Source organism: Canis lupus, chromosome 9, assembly GCF_048164855.1.
Source record: "Canis lupus baileyi chromosome 9, mCanLup2.hap1, whole genome shotgun sequence".
Taxonomy (NCBI): Eukaryota; Metazoa; Chordata; class Mammalia; order Carnivora; family Canidae; genus Canis; species Canis lupus.
Genome location: NC_132846.1, coordinates 39,159,147 through 39,177,507, shown reverse-complemented (window position 1 = coordinate 39,177,507; position 18,361 = coordinate 39,159,147). Strand labels below are relative to the sequence as shown.

General features: G+C 39.5%; 1 protein-coding gene across 1 annotated transcript in view; it reads left to right on the top strand.

The window, feature by feature from the left end:
• The first annotated feature begins 2,007 nt into the window (after window positions 1–2,007).
• KCNH5 (potassium voltage-gated channel subfamily H member 5) overlaps window positions 2,008–18,361 on the top strand; it is a 278,213-nt gene continuing 261,859 nt past the window's right edge. Inside the window, exon 1 of the mRNA XM_072838864.1 lies at window positions 2,008–2,430. Coding sequence (XP_072694965.1) covers window positions 2,358–2,430 — 73 coding nt within the window. The 5' untranslated portion in view covers window positions 2,008–2,357. The remainder of the gene's footprint in view (window positions 2,431–18,361) is intronic.

Genomic DNA, 18,361 nt, shown 5'->3' with positions numbered 1-18,361 from the left:
GGCAGGCAGATTAGAAGGATCCAATGTGTGCCTGAGTCTCTTGTTATTTAACTAAATACACCCCCATGTATTTAGAAGACGTTCTAGCTGTAGGGGAATTAACTTGCACCACCAGCAGTACTTGAGTAGAAAGCTAAAATAGCCTAGTTTTATTCCACAGTCTCTTGATTTTTTGCAGAAGGAATCCTAGCGGAGCAAACTGCTCTCTTTGTCTTGCGTCAACCCTCTGGGTTTGCTCAGCCACCCCCAGCACTGGGCAAATGGGTGGAAATTTCAGAGAAGAGAGGCAAGAGGTGACCTTAGGCTACAACCTGGATCCTGGTTGTGTATTCATACGTCTCTCCGTCACAGACCATGGCCTCCCCCCGCCCCGCCCCCGTGCTCTGGAGAGAGAGTGATCGAAAGTCGAGGCCAGTCGTTGGTAATCTAGGGGTTTCTAAGCAGAGTCAGACACCTTCCCTCTTTCCTCCCTGCCCAAGGCCGGAGCTGAGCAGAAGTTTCCTCGGACCCCAACCTGAGGATTCCTGCTGCTTCACAGCAACCTAGCCTCGACCATTTCCAAGGGGGTTGGTTACCTAGCATACTACGACCCCAGCGAAAGGGGACACCCCCGTGCCACTGTCCTTCGCCTTGCCTTCTGACTGTGCTGCAGCGCACACTTTCTGTTCTTGGTCCTTGTCTCTGTTTAGCAGTCATTCCTTCTGGACAGGCCCAGGGGAGCCGCCGGAGGGGAAGCCTTCGATCCGCGCTTCTGAGAACTTGAGCGAGAACGCATCACCTTTACCTGGAGGGCTTCCTTAAAACAGATTGCTGGCCCTCGCCCCGAGCGTCCCTACTTACCTAGCTTTGGGGTAGAGCCCTACATTTTGCATTTCTAACAAGTTCCTAGGAGCTCCCGCCAGTCCGGGACCACTTTGAGAACCACCGCCTTGGATAAAAGAAGGCGCAGCGGCGTGAGCTTCCTCTCTTCCTTCCCTGCCTCCGCGCTCCGTCCGCGCTTCATGCCATTGTCCCTTCTCCGCGGCCCCTGTATTCTCAAGGTCTCACTTCTGCCCGCGTTCTGAGCGGCTGGAGGGTAGTTAGATTCCTGCCCATCTGCCCCTCTCCCCGCCTCCCCCTCCCCCGCCCCCCACCGCGCGCTGCTTTGTTCCCCCCGCTTCTACTGTCTTCTCCAGCACGAATGCTGCCGGCTGCACGCCCTCTCTCCGGTGTGAATTATTCACCCTCTTCCCCTACTCCTCGCATTGAGTGCAACCTTCTCCGCAACTTAACCCGGGCGGCGGGGCTGGCGGCTCACCCCCGCGCTCCGCGGCCCAGGGGGGCTCCGCCGCGCGCCGGCTCCGGCCCGAGGCGCCGGGGCCCTTCGCGCGCCGGCCCTGCGCGCAGACCCTAGCCGGCCCCGGCTCCTGGGCGTGGGGCAGGGCGGGTGGCGCCTGCTCTCGAGTGGAGCTTCGGGCGCCCAAGCCCGGAGGGGGGCGGTAGCAGCGTCAGGTGGCTGCTCTGCGTCCCCGCGCGCCGCCCAGCCGGTCCCCGCTCGCGCTCAGCCTCGGCTGGCGCTGGAGCCGACCGACGCCTCCGCCCTGAAGCCGCGTCTCCGCGAGCAGCCGGGGCTCGGGACCCCGGCGGCGGGAGCTGAGATGTGACCCGTCCGACTGACTGCCCGCGGCTGCCTCCGGCATCCCGCTCGCTTCTCGCTTCCTCGCCCGCCCCGCGGCCCCAGTGGACGGCGAACGTTTGTCGGGATCTCCGGGGAGACCGGAGCGGCCGCCGGGCGCACAGCCCCGGCTGAAGTTGGGCTCCGCTGGGCAGCCGCGATCCGGCCGCGCGGGAGGGGTGGGCGCCGGGGCGGGGGGCGGAGGGCTCCGCGGACGGGTCCGGAGCTGGACTGAGAGGGACCGGCGGAGCGAGGGCTTGAGGTGACTCTTCCCGCCCCCCGGCCCCGGGGCGCGGGGCAGCGGGAGAAATGCTGAGTCCGCGCCCGGGCGAGCGGCGCCGCGGCAGCAGCCTCAGCAGCAGCATCAGCACCGGCACCGGCGGGACAGCGACAGCGGGGGCGGCGCAGGCGCACTGTGCCCCGCGGAGCCTGCAGTTCCCGAGCCCCGTGTGCGGCACCGCCACAGTCTGGGCAGCGGCGGCCGGGGGAGCGCTACTACCATGAACTGCCTGGTCCTCCTCCCCAGAGCTGCTCATCCGGGTCGGGCTGGAGACACAGTCAGGGGACCCCGTCGCCGCCGCCGCGCCCCCTCTTCTTTCGGCTCGATCTTCTCCTCCACCTTTTCCTCCTCTTCCTCCACCTTCTCGTCCTGCATCCCCCCCTCCCCCGCCGCGGATCCTGGCCGCCGCTCTCCAGACCCAGGATGCCGGGGGGCAAGAGAGGGCTGGTGGCACCGCAGAACACATTTTTGGAGAACATCGTCAGGCGCTCCAGTGGTAAGAAGAGTTGCAGTTCAGAACACCCCCACCTCCATCCTGCCCACGCGCGCCCCCCGTCCTCCCCATCCCATCCCTCTCCTAAGGGGGAGGGGGGTGCAGACAGCCCTACCTGGTGGCTTCAGTTACGAGTTGGCCCTGGTGTGGGGCGGGGAGCAGAATAAGGTGGTGGAGGAAAGTTAGTTGCATCCCCTCTCCAAGACATACTCACCTCGCTCCCACCTGTCCAGAGCCCAGAACGGGAGGAAGGGAAGGCAGAGCTGGTAGGGTGTAGGTTCACCTGGAGAATAAAGTTGAGTTTTGCTTTGATGAGGAATGCATTTCTTATTCACCCTTTCCCCACATTTTTCCCCCCAAGAGGACTTCAGGGATTGATCAAATTCTTAGAGTTAATCTTAGTGGAAGGCTTTCCCTCAAGTTGGGAATGGCTGTGAAAGTGGCTACTTAATAAGATTTAAGTCTCTGGAATGGCTTTTGGGCCCAATGAGCATCGCCGAAAGGACCCTTGTGCTGGGAAGAGTAGCTGGAGTTGAACCTAATTGAGTCAGTACTTGAAAAAATGGGAAGGCAATTACTGTGGTTAAGTTCCTGTTTAAAGTTTCTTTATTTAAAATTTTTTCATTATGCATTAGTCTGTATTAGTCTATATGATATATTTGATTTGACTTGAAGATGAGAAATGTAAAAGGGAAGCAATACATCTGTGCTTTAAAAGTAACTGGGGAAAGGATTTTTAAAAATGCCATCCCACTTTGCTACTGATTGTAAGGTTTTCTTGCCTTAAAGAGCCTTTAAAATGCCAAGCATTTATAAATTCATTTCCTCCAAGATATTCTGAATAGGGATCATTATATAGTTCACATTTTAAGACCTTATAAACTTTGCATGTTACTGAACTCTACATCTTTCATGTCTTTTTAATTCTTTTATATAATTTCCAATTTTATAAGCAAGATATGTGAAGTATCCTTTGAAATTTTTTTCTTCAGAGGCCTGTTATTTTATTTTTGAGATCTCTTATTTGGAGACTTATGAGAAAGATATTTTGGTGTATTAATTATAGTAGAGCAATGGAAATACTCTATGCACTTCCATAATTCCTTGTTTGCTCATTCATTGAAACAATATTTATTTGGGTGCCATATACAACAGACACTCTCTGGAGTCCTTTGGATAAAAGAAATGGTAGAGACACTTCTTTTCTCAAGAAGCCCTCTGCCTAGTAGCTGAGAGAGGGTCACGCTAAAAAATATATATATATAATTATGCTTACCCTGAATTGGTTGACTAGATTATACTAATTCTTAGATTAGGATCTCTTCTAAAACTAAGCTTGCAAATATTTCCCCTGATTTTGGGACTATCTATATTTAGTGTACCAAGGTATTTTTCATAAATCTCTGATATGATATTTGGCTTTAATTTGAAGCTTGTGACTTTATTTCTTTCACTTTGGTCAACACCTGGTATTATACAAGCCTAGAACAGACTTTTTAGTTGAAAAAGTAGCTAAATAGTCTTAGTCTAATTTTAAAAACTATAATATTTTTAGCCATTCCAGTGTGATTTCAATGTGTTTTTGATTTTTTAATGATAATATAAAATACAAATTCACAATGGTAGGCAATTTCTATGTTTATTTATACATTACCTTTACGGGTATTAAGTGAAGATCTAGAGTACAAGGGTATGTTACTATTAAAATAACCCGTTTGGGAAATTTAAAGGTTATTGGGATCAACTATTTAAGATACAAACATTTTATTTCAGGTTTCTTATCTTCTTGGGTTATTTCAACTCCATGCAATTTGGTCTGTGAGAGAACTTTTCACTGAAGGCCTTACAAAATAAAACCCATAGACCTTCTGTTCCTCTACATGATAACCAGAAAGAAGATGAGAATTCCTTGGCTGAAATTTACTAATAAAGCATCTTTGGTCAAAACTTCTTCTATAGATTGGAACTATGAGACAGTTTTTAGAATATCTTTTATTGAAGATATCCTAGGAAATTAAGACTTTACCCTAATGTGACTTAGAAATATCTGCTTATGCTGGTTATTCTATTTTATATTTACCATCCAAATTAATGAATGTCTTATCTTTTTGACACTTCATGTATGTAATTGCTTCATTGGTTTAATGTTTCTTTCCATGAATAGAAACACCACATGCAAATGAAAATTTATCTGTTTTGGCATTTAAAATATCACTTCTCATTGCTTATGGCTAGCTTTTAATGCCACTGCTCAAAACTCTGAGCCTTGTTTGAAATGTGTTGGTCATGTGAGGTAAGTATATGTGCATGTGTAGGTAGTAGAAACTAGAAAGTCTCAGTACTACTTTTACAGGAAGAACCCCAGAAATTGAGAATTATAGTATTAAATTGGTCTGCACATTCATGTGGGAGTATCCCACAGTTGTTGCCATTTCTATATAATTTGGCAGAGAAATAGAAAAATTCATTCTGAGAAATTGTTTAATTGAGACTAACAGAGAAAATTCCCTTCAGGATTCTCACAGATGGATGAGGTTTGTCACAGTGAAGATTTCATTATTCACTAACTTAACCACATTGAAAGTGAAGTGTTGGCAGAGCTTTAGTGGAAAAGAAAGAAAGTGAAGAAAGATAGGCTGGGGTTGCCTATTTACCTTTACACCATGAAATGCTTCTCCTTCTGATACAGCATCATTTTCTTCTTAGGAGAAGATCAGATCTTTTAGTGAGTGTCATATGAAATAGAAATTTATACAGAGAGATGTACACAAATAAACATACAGACAGCTATCTACCCAGATACAAAGATGGAGGTACTGGGAAAAACTCTCTGTCTCTGTCTCTGTCTGTCTCTCTCTCTCTCACACACACACACACACACAAGAGCAAAAGGGAGATGTGGAAAGTAACAGAAATACAGAAAGAGATGCAAAAAGGGAGGGATATCATATTTGAAAGAGGATTGGACACAAAGAAAAAACATCAGGCACTTATTTGTCCATGGATATTACCAATGAACTGAAATCTCAGCCAATTAGACATCAGAGAACTTCTTGATGATGTGGAACAAAAGAGCACAAAGTGTGGTCTATTTGGATGTAGCTTTTAAGTGGGAGAACTTCCTAATAAAGTTCCTAACTCTTCAGTTGCAATTCCTCAGATGAACAGTGCTGTATTCTGTGCCCTGTAGTAGCACTAGCTGCTGCTTGCTGTTACTTTACACCTCTTGAGACTGGATTTTTATTTTCCTTGTTTGGTTGACTCAGTCTGATGTGGAGAAGCATTTAAAATTGTTACTAGTGATTCAAAGTCTATAAAACAAAATAATGAAGGGCATTGAGTAGATTGGATACAAACATACTTTATGGCCGAATCCCCAAATGGTACAAGTAGGGAATTCCTCTTTTTAGTTTTAAGATAAAGGACAAGATCAGTTTTAGATAAATAAAAGTAATTACAGTAATTCTTAACATGTGATTCTAGTAGTTATGGTCTAAGAAGTGTAAAGGTCAATGTATAGGTATAATAGCAAGGTTTAGATACATTTTTGGCCAGGAGGTTCAAAATAAGTTGCGAGGAATGGAAAGTTTGGGAACTATGTGATGAGTTCATTACATCTGTGAAATATCTCATAGAGGGCCTCAGCCCAAAGTGCTTGTTGACTGAATTGGAGTCTGGCACATTATTAGGCTATCTTCCCTTATTTAAATTTCAATTACTGATGCAAGCTATTCATCAGTGTACATTGGGCTGTCGGGAGAAGTAAACCTGTGAGTAGAGGGTAAATACCTGAAAGAAAGCAAGAATATGTAAGAGTTATAGGTGAGATTTTAGATTCAAACAGAACAAAACAACACAAAACATTTCCAAGGCCCTCAACCGGACTATGTCTTTGGGTAGCACATTTTATTTGTATTTTGTTTTTAATTCCTTAACAAATAGGCAGAATTGATTAGTTTCCATGACAGTGAACTAGGTTGCCATTTTGAAATATTATACACACCAAATTTAATATCCTTTTATTATAATTTGGTTATTGTTTTTTAATATTTTAAACATTTATGAAAAACTGGAAATGTTTTTCTCTTTAGAGGAAAAAAAAAGGACTCAGGAAAACAGAAAAGGTAGTATTTTTTCAACCACTTACCCTGCAAGAGAAGAAGTTCAATATACTCAATTTTCCATTAGCTTGAGATATTTATGTTGTATAAGCACTTTCTTGACTCAGTCATCTTTTACAGGAAAATTAAAAAAAATTGCTTATAATTAACGTTTATAAAAACAGATCTTAAAGGGGAACCTATAGGAGAAGAAATAGAGAACTAGTTATTTAAAAATAAAACAAAAAAGTATAATACCTTTTTAGTAGTATCTGATGTAATAGAAATGGTGAAAATATGATTTTTTTTGGTATAAAGTTCTTGATATTTTTTCTTGAAAGATTTTCTTTCACATGTAAGCTGCTACTGAGGAAACAGTGATAGAACCACACAGTGTTTGAAGCCTTGGTTAGCCCAGGTCTTACAATGTATCACTTTTACTTTTAATACATCAAAGATGTTGACATTATACTGATCACTTCCTAAATTATATTTATAAATAAACCAGCAGATTGTCTCTTGCTCTAGAGCCCACACTGTGTTATGTAATAAATAGCAATGCTTTTCTGACCAGAACACTGCTTATCCCAGTTCACCTTTGCCTTCACTAGAAATTGTCCTCTTTGGCTATCTTTTGTATGATTTCAGAAGTAAGGTATGTAAGAACCCCATGTACCCAGCTGCCATCCTTTTAATACTCTACTGAAAAAGCCATGTAAGACACTATATTTTTTAATAGAAGAAAGTAGCTATGAATATTTTAATTGTCAGTGACTGAGTAGACTTCCAACAAGAAATCCTTTGGTTCAGTTAATATTTGTGTTATACTTCCATTGTTAATGACTGTTTGCTAGCATGGAGGAACAATACTTCTATGTTCTCCAGAGACTGGCCTAGGAAAAGGTTGTATTGTTCTCCAAAGCTCTGTAAATAGTATTTACCACAAGAGGTCACTATAGGTTCTGGCACAGGTGAACCAAGTAGTGCATATTTTCCTTTTTTCTATTTCAGTGATTTTCCTCCAGTTTGATTGGAGGTTAAAATCAATGTAGTTAGTTGTTAATCTTGGAAAAAATATTTAAAATAGAAGACGTATAGGGAAGTGGAATGAAAAAAACGTATTCATTTCTTTTAATTATTACAGTTTTATTTTAGTTGATGGCGACCAACATTTTGTGACTAAATAAATTGGATATTAATAAAAACAATTTATGTAAAGAAATATATTTAAATATATTTTAGACTAGCATAATATTTACTTTATCAGATAAACAAAATTTTATTGTAATAAGCCATTTCAGTGTGGTGGTGATATATATATGAAATACAGAGTTTTGCCATATAAAATATGCCAGAAAATGCCATATAAATAGTGTCCATATATATTGTCTATTTCAACAAAGTTTTTCTACCAGATGTCTTGATGTAACTCATTAAATCAGTGAAGTAAAGTCAGATCCTGACAGTGCTTTGATTTTTTAAAAATTGATTTATTCATAAGAGACACAGAAAGAGAGGCAGAGACATAGGCAGAGGGAGAAGCAGGCTGCATGCTGGGAGCCAGATGCGGGACTCCATCGCGGGACTCCAGGATCACACCCTGAGCCGAAGGCACATGCTTTTAACCACTGAGCCACCCAGGCGTCCCCAGTGCTTTGACTTTATTGCAAAATAGTTCACAGATTTCTAGCTATTTTCCTGGGATATTATATGATTCTAGTATTTTCGTGTTATCCAAACTTTTTACATGAAATACAATACTTGATCAGATATTCTCTGAAGTTCTCCAAACTTAGTAAACTTTCCCCTGAGTGTGGTTAGAGATATTACTTTAAGAGGTTTTGTTTCTTATCAACCAGCAAGTTTGAATCTTGGTTTCAGGATTTTTTTCCTTTTTGGTAGGGTTAGAAACCAAATATTGGGAGATGCTTTAAAATGTCCCAAACAAAATTAGTTTTAATTAGAAAAATTAAAATATTCCATATAGCACCTTTATGAATAAAAGAGATATGCTGTGAAATCGTATAAGCATGAATAACAAATCACAATTCAAACCAGTATTATTATTGTGGAAATTGAAGTAGTTTGATGTGCTGTAAGAAATGGACTTTCATAAAAAATTTTCCTTTACCAATAGCACAGTAGAATTTTAAAAAATCCTATTTCATGTTCTTGTCACACATACACAAAAGAAAAAGAAACTATGTGAGGTGATGAATATGTTAATTAACTTGATTGTGATAATCATCCCACTGCGTATGCATTTATGAAACTATCAAGTTGTATACTTGACTACATACAATTTTTGCCAATTATAGCTCAATAACGCTAAAAAAATCCTCATTGTGTTTCACCAAATACTTTAGCTTAATACTATATGGCATGACTCCCGATCTTCGCTAAGAAATGACTAAAAAAATCATGTAAATATTTTCATTTTATAAAATATTTAATTTAATATTGGAAATGCTTAATCTTGGAATATTTGATTGAATGGTGGAAATGATAATATTGTCACATAAATCAGTGTGTATTTTAGACATTATTTTAGTTTTTGGTTATATGTGGTACTATTACTAATAAAGAGAAATCTTTGTATCTATTTTAGATAGTAGTTTTGTGATACATTAAGTTTTCACATGGAAAAGATAGAAAAATTAATTAAAGAGCAAAGAAAAAAAAAACTTAGGAAGAACAGTTGAAAAGCTATTTGAAATTTTGTTGAAACAGATTTTTTTGTTTCTAAGGGTCTGCTCCCATTAAAGAAATATAAATCCTAAGTACCAAGTCCTATTGATTTCAAAAGGTTTGGAGCTTGAGATCTGAGTTTAGGTGCACAGCTACAGCAGTTCCTAGAGGTAATGACATATAATTAGAAAGTCATGAACATGTTGCATGAACTATTCTCGTTAACCATAATGGTCATACCTCACATATACTTCTACATCTTCCACTGTCAAGAGTGCATAGCACCAAGTACTAGTTGAATAAATGTTTTTTTTTTTATTTTGTCTCCTAAATTGAACAAGTATATAATTGGATTTTTTCCCAAAACAGTGCTGATTAAATCTATAATGTAAGCTTGTATAAGTGATTACATAGTTTAAAATATTAAGTCAATGGGTATATCTGAAAGCGGAAGTTGCATTGAATGGGGCAAATCACATGGGACTCATGAGAGAATGAGAGGTGAACACTAAGTGATCTCACACTCATCTATTCCAACTTGATATACAGTTAAAATATTTTCTACTCCTTTTGTTTTTTTCTCTAAGGGTTGAAAAGCTAGACTATTTTATATAAGAAAGAACTGTATAGAAAGTTGTAGATTCTAGTTAAAATTTTTTAAAAAATAATTTCACAGTCAGGAGATGGCACGTTTTATCATTGGGAATCAATCCTTACCAGTTTAAGTATCTTCTGAGTGAGATTTGCCTTGAGAAGCAGCTTGCAGTTCTGTACAGTATCCCACAGAAGACAGAAAATGGATTTTGGCTTTTTAGAGATGGCAGGGCCAGCCTCAGATCTCTAAGTTTGACAGAAAATCAAACAACTTACTTGGATTGAGGGGAGAAGTTAATCTTTATCTTAATCTCTTCTGTCTGCTGGCATATTTTTTATTCAGAGGTAACTTAAAGCACAATAAGGTTATTTTCATATATTTATACATTGAGAAAATAGAGAAACTCTGCAAAAGGGGTTAAATGGTCCCAGAATAAAGTCCCCTAAAAATGGACCCCCTCCTTTTGCTTGACCCTTATACTCTTTTTAGTTAATAATTCATTAATGAAACAAATTTATCGAGTGCCTCCTATGTGCTAGGTACAGATGAAAGCACTGAGGATGCATAATAAACACAACAATAAAAAATATATATATATTTTTCTGTGAGGGGCAGTGTAAGCATTGGTTAGAAGGCATAGGTTCTGCAGGCTTGCATGAGAGTCTTGGGTCTAATGCTTACTAGCTCTATGACTTACTTATTCGTACCTTGTTTTCTCCTCTGTAAAAGACAAGTAATAAGAGTACCTGGCTTATGGTGTTGGAGTGAGGATTAAATGAGGTAATACATACAAAGTACTGACAGTGTCTGGCATATAACAAATACATCAATATCAGTGTTTTTAACTAACAGGAATAACTTTATTGTCAGTTAGATATTTAAATCTTTGAATGCACCATCTGTAGTCGATGTCTTTAATTCTTGGTCACTATTTCTTTTTGTGACTCTTTCAAATGACTTATGTCTGTACCATAATGTCAAAATGTCCTAGAAGATTACAAATGAGCATTCTTGTGAATCCAAAGGCCTTTTTTATTTGTCCATATTTTTCTAACTTTGCAGGGTTTGAGACTATGCTCCGCTACCATCTCCACACACTTGTCTTTCATGACTTTGCACTTTTTCTGGCCCTTTTTCCTAGTTTCACTTCCTATTCCTTTCCTATTCCCTTTCTCTTCTCTTCCTGCCCTGTCCCTCCCTTCTCCTCCTTTCCCCTCTCCTGAAGAATAAACAGTCTTCCAGGTTCAAACTTTAAGCATTTTTCTTATACATCTTCACCCTCCTTTTCCAAGCAAGCTTGTCCTCTGTCATAGTTTAAACTTTATCCTCTCTGTGCCCTACTTCTGTGTTTCCGATGGCCTACAGCATTTCTCTTCTTGTATTTCTCACAAGTAATCTAAACCCCAGTTGCAGCCAGAATTGAATTTATTATTAGTTTTGGCTTCAAACAAACTCACTTACTTTGCTATTTCTCCATCTCTGTCAAAGGTGTCTTTAATATTTTAGACTTTTAGCGGGATGAGACCTGTAAGTTATTAGAGAACAAATTCATGGTTGCCAGACAGAAGGGGGTTGGAAGGATGGGCAGAATGGGTAAAGGGGAGTGGGAGATAAATAGGCTTCTAGTTATAGAATGAATAAGTCATGGGAATAAAAGTTACAAGCATAAGGAATATAGTTAATGGCATTGTAACATGCCATGTTACATGGTGACCGATGGTAGCCACACTTGTGGGCATAGCATTAACTTATAGTGAGTCTGAACCACTATATTGTACATCTGAAACTAGTGCAACATTGTGTGTAAGCTACACTCAAAAAAAATTAAATTTTGGTCTTTTAGTCTAGAAATCTGAGGGTCTTCTTTGGCTTCCCACTCAGTATAATATTGCTTTTGCTTCCTAACCAGGTTATCAATCCTTGGAGGTAAAAATTTTGCCATGTACTTCTTTGGTACCCCCTATAAATGCTGTGTGCAGAGTAAGTAAATTCATGCCAGTTGACGATACTGATTGATGTCAGGGCATGAAACATATTCACAACTGACATCATATGCAGCCAATGTATGTAAATACGATGGTCCAAATAAAGAATTATAGGTGGAAAAAAAAAAGAGCTGCTTTGTTAACTGGGCTCAGAAACAAAATATTTTATCTTTGTGTGAGGAATGAAAGTACATTGTCCTTATTCATTTCTAAAGCAGTCTTTCTCTCTCCTAGAGCAACCACAGTCAAAGTAAGCGGGCAATCTTTCTGAGACTCTCTGGGGGCATTTCTAAGGCTCAGAGAACAGAATTCTTCACAGAGCAAAGGCATTTGTCTTGATGACACAGACTACTGTCCTGGCTGTAGCCCCTACCCACGGTGAAACACTGGGCCTCTCTAGGATTATAAGTGCCACCTTGCAAGTCAGTGGAAAGACTCAGCAGAGTCATAAATGTAGTGGATCTTTCCCTGTACCTCATCATAGTAAAAGCTTACTAAATATTCACTTTTTCCTATTTTATCTAGATAAGTAAGGTAAAGTAGGGGAGATTTTCTTTATGTTTTTTTTTTTTTTTAACTTGAAGAGACCAAAGAATTAAGTCATTGTCATTTTAAGTCATAAATTGATGAATATGAGCTTAAAGCATTTGTACTCATTTGACCAAAGGCTTACTTATTTGGAGAAAACCACAAAACCCCAAACAAACACCATTCCTTCCTCCAACAAATAACTACTATTTAGGGCCAAAAAAACATCAGTTCTCTTTAGCTCAGTAGCTGGCAGTGCTTGCTGAGGCTGAAGAAGGCAGAAATGTCAGCCTCTCTGTAACTGGCCCAGTGAAATCTGGCCAAAGGAGAGAAATGAATTGAATTTGTGATCTGTATTTTTCCCTTGCACAATTAGCTCTTATGCATAGATAGTAGAAAAAAGCATAGAACCATGCTTTAGAAAATTAGATTGTAAATGCATTCAGAAAAGCTCACTTCTGTATTTCTACCAGGTGTGCAAGTTGGTCTCACCTTTTAATTGGAATTCTTCATTAGTTATCTAGCCATTACTGTTGATGGTCTTAAAAAGTTAACTCCAAAGAAAATATATAATCCCTTCAGAACAGATGCAGATCATTTGTAAAACCAAGGTTTGTTTATTTGTAGGATTGAAAGATGCTTAAACATTAAGTATGTAGTACTTCCCCCCAATAACCACTTTTTGTTTGATTTAGCTTTTATCCAAGATTATATAATTAGCAAATATTTTATGGATTTAGGTATTTTAAGAAATTTCACTGTAATAAAATTCAGTAAAAGTTTGTCATCATCTACATCAGGGTGAAGGTTTTCTGTTATATTCCAAGACTATGTAACTGTTACTGCAGTTACATTTTGCTTCTAATAATTCTGACCAGTTACTCTTTAGAAACCCATCTTCTCAAGAGCAAAATACCAACTATTATAAGTAGAAATTTTGAATTGTTGAATATTCTTTTTGGGTGTGTGGAGAAATACTTTCTCTAACAAAATTACTATTATTCTTTTCATTAGAATTTCAGAAATATATGTTAAAGAATCATGCATTTTGAACCACTTTGTCTAGTTGGAAAAACGTTGAAATTAATGCCATCAAAGAAACACAGAAACTTAAAAATGTACCTTTGATCTTGAAGGAGATGAAAAGTGGAGGCATATTTTTATCTTTGATGACAGCTGAACAAGTTTGAATAAATTAACAGATATTTTTTGCATATTTCAAACTCCCACAGTGATGGTCTGCTTAATGTTGCCAATATTATTATATAATAATTAGTCTCATTGTCGAATGTACAAAGATTATGTGTCTACACACACATGCTATCTTGCCATAGAGCTGTAGGGTAAAGGTGTATTTGTAAAAACAGAAAAGATACCAGCCTCAGCCTTATATTCTGTTATTGCATAGTGGAAGTGAGCAATGCATCTACCAGAAATCAATATTGTGAATGTGGGTATGACATATAAGTTATTTATGCTTTTGTTTAGCCATCTGTGCCAGAATTTTATTTAACCTAAATAACATGTGCTATATGTGCTTCAAGGGATTGTTCTGCTGTTACTGTTATATGCAGCTTAAATATATCTATAGATATCACTCACCCAGAAGACAAGTTTAAAAAATAATATAGATCCCATGATTTAAATTTACAAGTTTCCAGAGTGCAGGGAAGTCTGCTCAGGGACACCTGATTTTTTTTTTTTTAATACAGAATTGTCGGGGATCCCTGGGTGGCTCAGTGGTTTAGCACCTGCCTTTGGCCCAGGGTGCAATCCTGGAGTCCCGGGATCGAGGCCCCCGTCGGGCTCCCGGCATGGAGCCTGCTTCTCTCTCTGCCTGTGTCTCTGCCTCTCTCCCTCTCTCTATGTCTATCATGAATAAATAAATAAAATCTTTTAAAAAAATATAGAATTGTCAGTTCTTTGAAGAAAACTACCTAGCATGGTCCTTATCTATAATTCTTGACAATATTTAGCATTGTTCTAATAATTGTTGATTATATGACTTTAAATAGGAATCAGAATTTTTATATTTGATTCGATCATTCAACAAACACTTGTGATAAACAAATAGACATGGTCTTGACCGCAGCTTTGTAACATAACTTGAAATCCAGAATTATGATGTCCCCAATTTTGTTTTTCTTTTTCAGGATTGCTTTGGCCATTTTGGGGTCTTTTGTGACTACACGCAAATTATAGGATTGTTTGTTCTAACTCTATGAAAAATGCTGGGAATATTTTGATAAGAATTATATTAAATGTATAGATTGTTTTGGGTAGTATAGACTTTTTGACAATGTTTATTCTTCCAATCCATGAACATGAAATGCTTTTCCATTTCTTTGAGGTCACTGATTTTTAGAACATGTGTTCTTTAACTCTTTGAATCAAAAGATTTGGAAGGTGAGGTGCAACTTGGAGCTATGAGTACCTTTGCTCAGCCCTTCTTCACAGAGGCCCAGGGGATCTGGAGAGCAGCTTGAAATGGCTCTCAGCTAGCTTCCTGACCTTCCACCTGCACTGAACATCTTTTTTGGAGGAATTCTGTCCTGGGATTGTAAGGCTTTCAGAATAACAGTGCTGGTTTCCGGGTGGTGTTCTTGTCCAAAGATAAGACTAAATGAACATAATCAGAGAGAAAATCCTGTAAGTTGTCCCCAGAGGCAACTCTTGACCTTGGAAAAACTATGTATTAGTGAAAGTGTTTCATTCAGTGTTTCTGGATTCTTTTTCTAAAGTGCTTTCCCATTCTCACCCCCACTTGATATTTTCTCTCTTCCTTAGTACTCTAGAATTCTTTCATGTGTCTCATCACTTCCTAAAATATCTGAAAACTCTGTGCTAGTGCTCTGAAATTCATCTCTCTATGGTACTTGCATGAAAAAGTTGAAGAAAGAGGGAAGGAGGGAAACTGAGAGTGTGTGTTAATCCCCCAAAAGGTGTTTCAACTTGTTAATGTCCATAGAATTTCTAGACTACAGAAGGGTATAGTTTTCATAAAAACAAAACAAAACAAAATCTGTCTAATCATGCCAGATACAGATTGTGTTGGAGCAGCTCAAAGGAAAACACTTTTTCCTGGAATTGCTGTAGGAAGGGAAGCAACATCTCCCATGCTTTTATATTGTCATTGACCAAATATAGCTTTTCTTCTTCAAGAGATTTTTATCAGTCAGGACTATTGATCTCATAATTTGTATATGATCTTCTTTAAGAATGGGATTAATACGAGTGGCATAGACTACGGTTATTTTCCAATTTTATCTGAAAAAATGGCTCTTTAAAGAGGAACTGCTTCCTTTATATTCAGACAAAGCAAAACAAAAGCTTAGATAGCAACCCAGAAATATACTGTGATAGCATAGAAAATCTTAGACAGTGAGGCCTGGCTGTGTGTTTGTCTCCCAGCACTCCTTTCTTGTGTGCATGGAGTCCTTCACCTTTCCATGGCCTGCTTTCCCATCCATGAAAAGAAAGAAAGAATGCATAAGATGAGTGCATTCATGGGCTTGAGACTCATCCTGACAATCTCGTTAAAATGCAGGTTCTGATTTGTGAGGTCTATGGCGGGTCCCAGAGTCTGCATTGCTAGCAATCTTACAGGTGGTACTGGTCCGCACTTTGAGTAGCAAAGTACTATGTCAGTTTCCCAAACCTGGGTGAGTATGGAATTTTCCTTCAGACACTGTATTTTTGTGTTCCATCCTGAGGGAGTCTATTTAGTGCATCTGCATTAGAATTTAGAAATCTGTATTTTTGACATTTTTGACACTCGTGACAGGATTCTATTGCAGCCATCAGTATTTGGGGATTAATGCAGCAGATTAGTCCTTCTCCACTCTGGCTGCACATTAGAACCACTTCAGAAGATTTAAAAACAAGTACTGATGACTGGATCTCACCCCAGACCCATTAAAACAGAATCTTTGAGGGGTGAGGCCTAGAATGAGTAACTCCTGGGGCCTCTTCCAATTCCCTTCAGTCTCCATCCCAATTAAATGGGTAGTCAAAACTGAGAGAAACTCATAATGATTCCTACTGGGCCATTTTGAATCAGGGTCTTGTGATTTATTTTTTTTACCTTCTAACCTTTGAAGGAAGAGAGCTAGATTGGCCTCAGTTCTATCTCTGAGAAAATACTGGATGGTCTTGAAAGAATAGGAGATGTTTCAGGACTTAGCTTCTTGTAGAGATTCAGTTAAGACTCTGCTCATGTATGGGACACTGGGATGGCTCAGTCAGTTAAGCATCAGACTCTTGCTTTCACTCAGGTCATGATCCCAGGGTCCTGAAATGGAGCCTCCCATCAGCCCCATGCTAAGCGCAGAGTCTACTTGTCCCTCTCCCTCTGCTCCTCCAGTTTTTTTTTTTTTCTCTCTCTCTCAAATAAACAAATCTTAAAAAAAAAAAAAAAAGAATCTGCTTGTGTAGAATTACAGCTTTTGAAATGTACTGGACTGCTAACACTGAGTAGGGGTAATAACCTGATTCTTAAGCCTCTCATGCAGGAATGTACTATGTATTTGAATCATTTGGACAGGAAATGTATACAGACATCTTCAAGGACTTAAACAGTCTGGATCCCCAAGAAGGTTGAATTTTCCAGAATTCATGGCTCTTGGTGTGCTAAGAACCATGAGGACAAATCAGAACTGATTTCTCTGTCAAGATTGATTGATGAATGTCTTAATCTACTTGGGCTACCCTAACAAAATAGCATAAATTGAGTGGCTTCTAAACAACAGAAATTATTTCTCACAATTCTGGAAGTTGAAAGTCCAAGATCAAGGTGCCAGGACAGTTGGGTTCTGGTGAGAACCCTTTCCTGGTTGTGGACAGCTGGCTTCTTGTGTCCTCACATGGTGGAGAGCAGAACAGAGGAAGCAAACTGTCTTGTGACTGTTATAGGGAAACTAATCCTATTCATGAGGGACGTTACCCTCATGACCTCATTGAATCTTAACCATATCCCAAAGGCTCTACCTCCCAGTGCCTTCACATGAAAGGTTGGGTTTCAACATATGAATTTTGGGAGGACACAAATATTCAGTTCAGAACAATGAGGATGGTGGTGGTCACCAAGAATTCTCGGCAATTTCCTTAACAGCTTTGTGTTTCCAAAACTTCTGAACTGGTCTCACTTTATTTTTTTTTTTTTATTTATTTTATTTATTTTTTTTTTATTTATGATAGTCACAGAGAGAGAGAGAGAGAGAGAGGCAGAGACACAGGCAGAGGGAGAAGCAGGCTCCATGCACTGGGAGCCCGATGTGGGATTCGATCCCGGGTCTCCAGGATCGCGCCCTAGGCCGAAGGCAGGCGCCAAACCGCTGCGCCACCTAGGGATCCCTGGTCTCACTTTAAAGATTTGCAAGTCATCTCCTTTGCAGGGAAGTTATCTCTCAGTAGGCAGACTGCTTTTCCCCACCATGTTTTAAAGCCAAAGGAAATTAAAATTTTCCAGGAAACAATTTTAATTAATTTGCTATCCTGTTCTTAATGTTTGTTAATAATATCAGATTTCACATTCACTGAAACAGTAATTTTCATGACTATAGGGAAATGGAACAGTTGTATGAATATTTCAAATACACAAATTGTGTGTCAGTTAACAGACAAATATCCAAAAGAAGATCCTGGAAAGTTTAATATTTACCAGTTTTCATCTAATTTAGCCTTTGACATGAAAAGGAAATCTGTTTCCCCTTCTTTTGTGCCTCCCCTTCTTCTCAATATTTTATTTTGTAGTTTAGCTTTCAGTGACAAATACAGTTTCATAGGTTTTGGTTTGCAGGATCAACATTTGAATATTTGTGTTTTTTTCTAGTTCTTTGCTTGTATATACATTTACAGAACTCACACGTAGAAAGCTCTCTCTGCATATATGACATAGTTTTCAAGACTCTTGTACATAATAAATAATAAATTATTAGTTTATAAAGGCTTTTTGCTCCAATAGTTGATTTATAAAGATTTTGCTTGCATTACTCTATTTCATCTCCATAAATTACCCAGAGTGGTAGGTATTGGTTTCT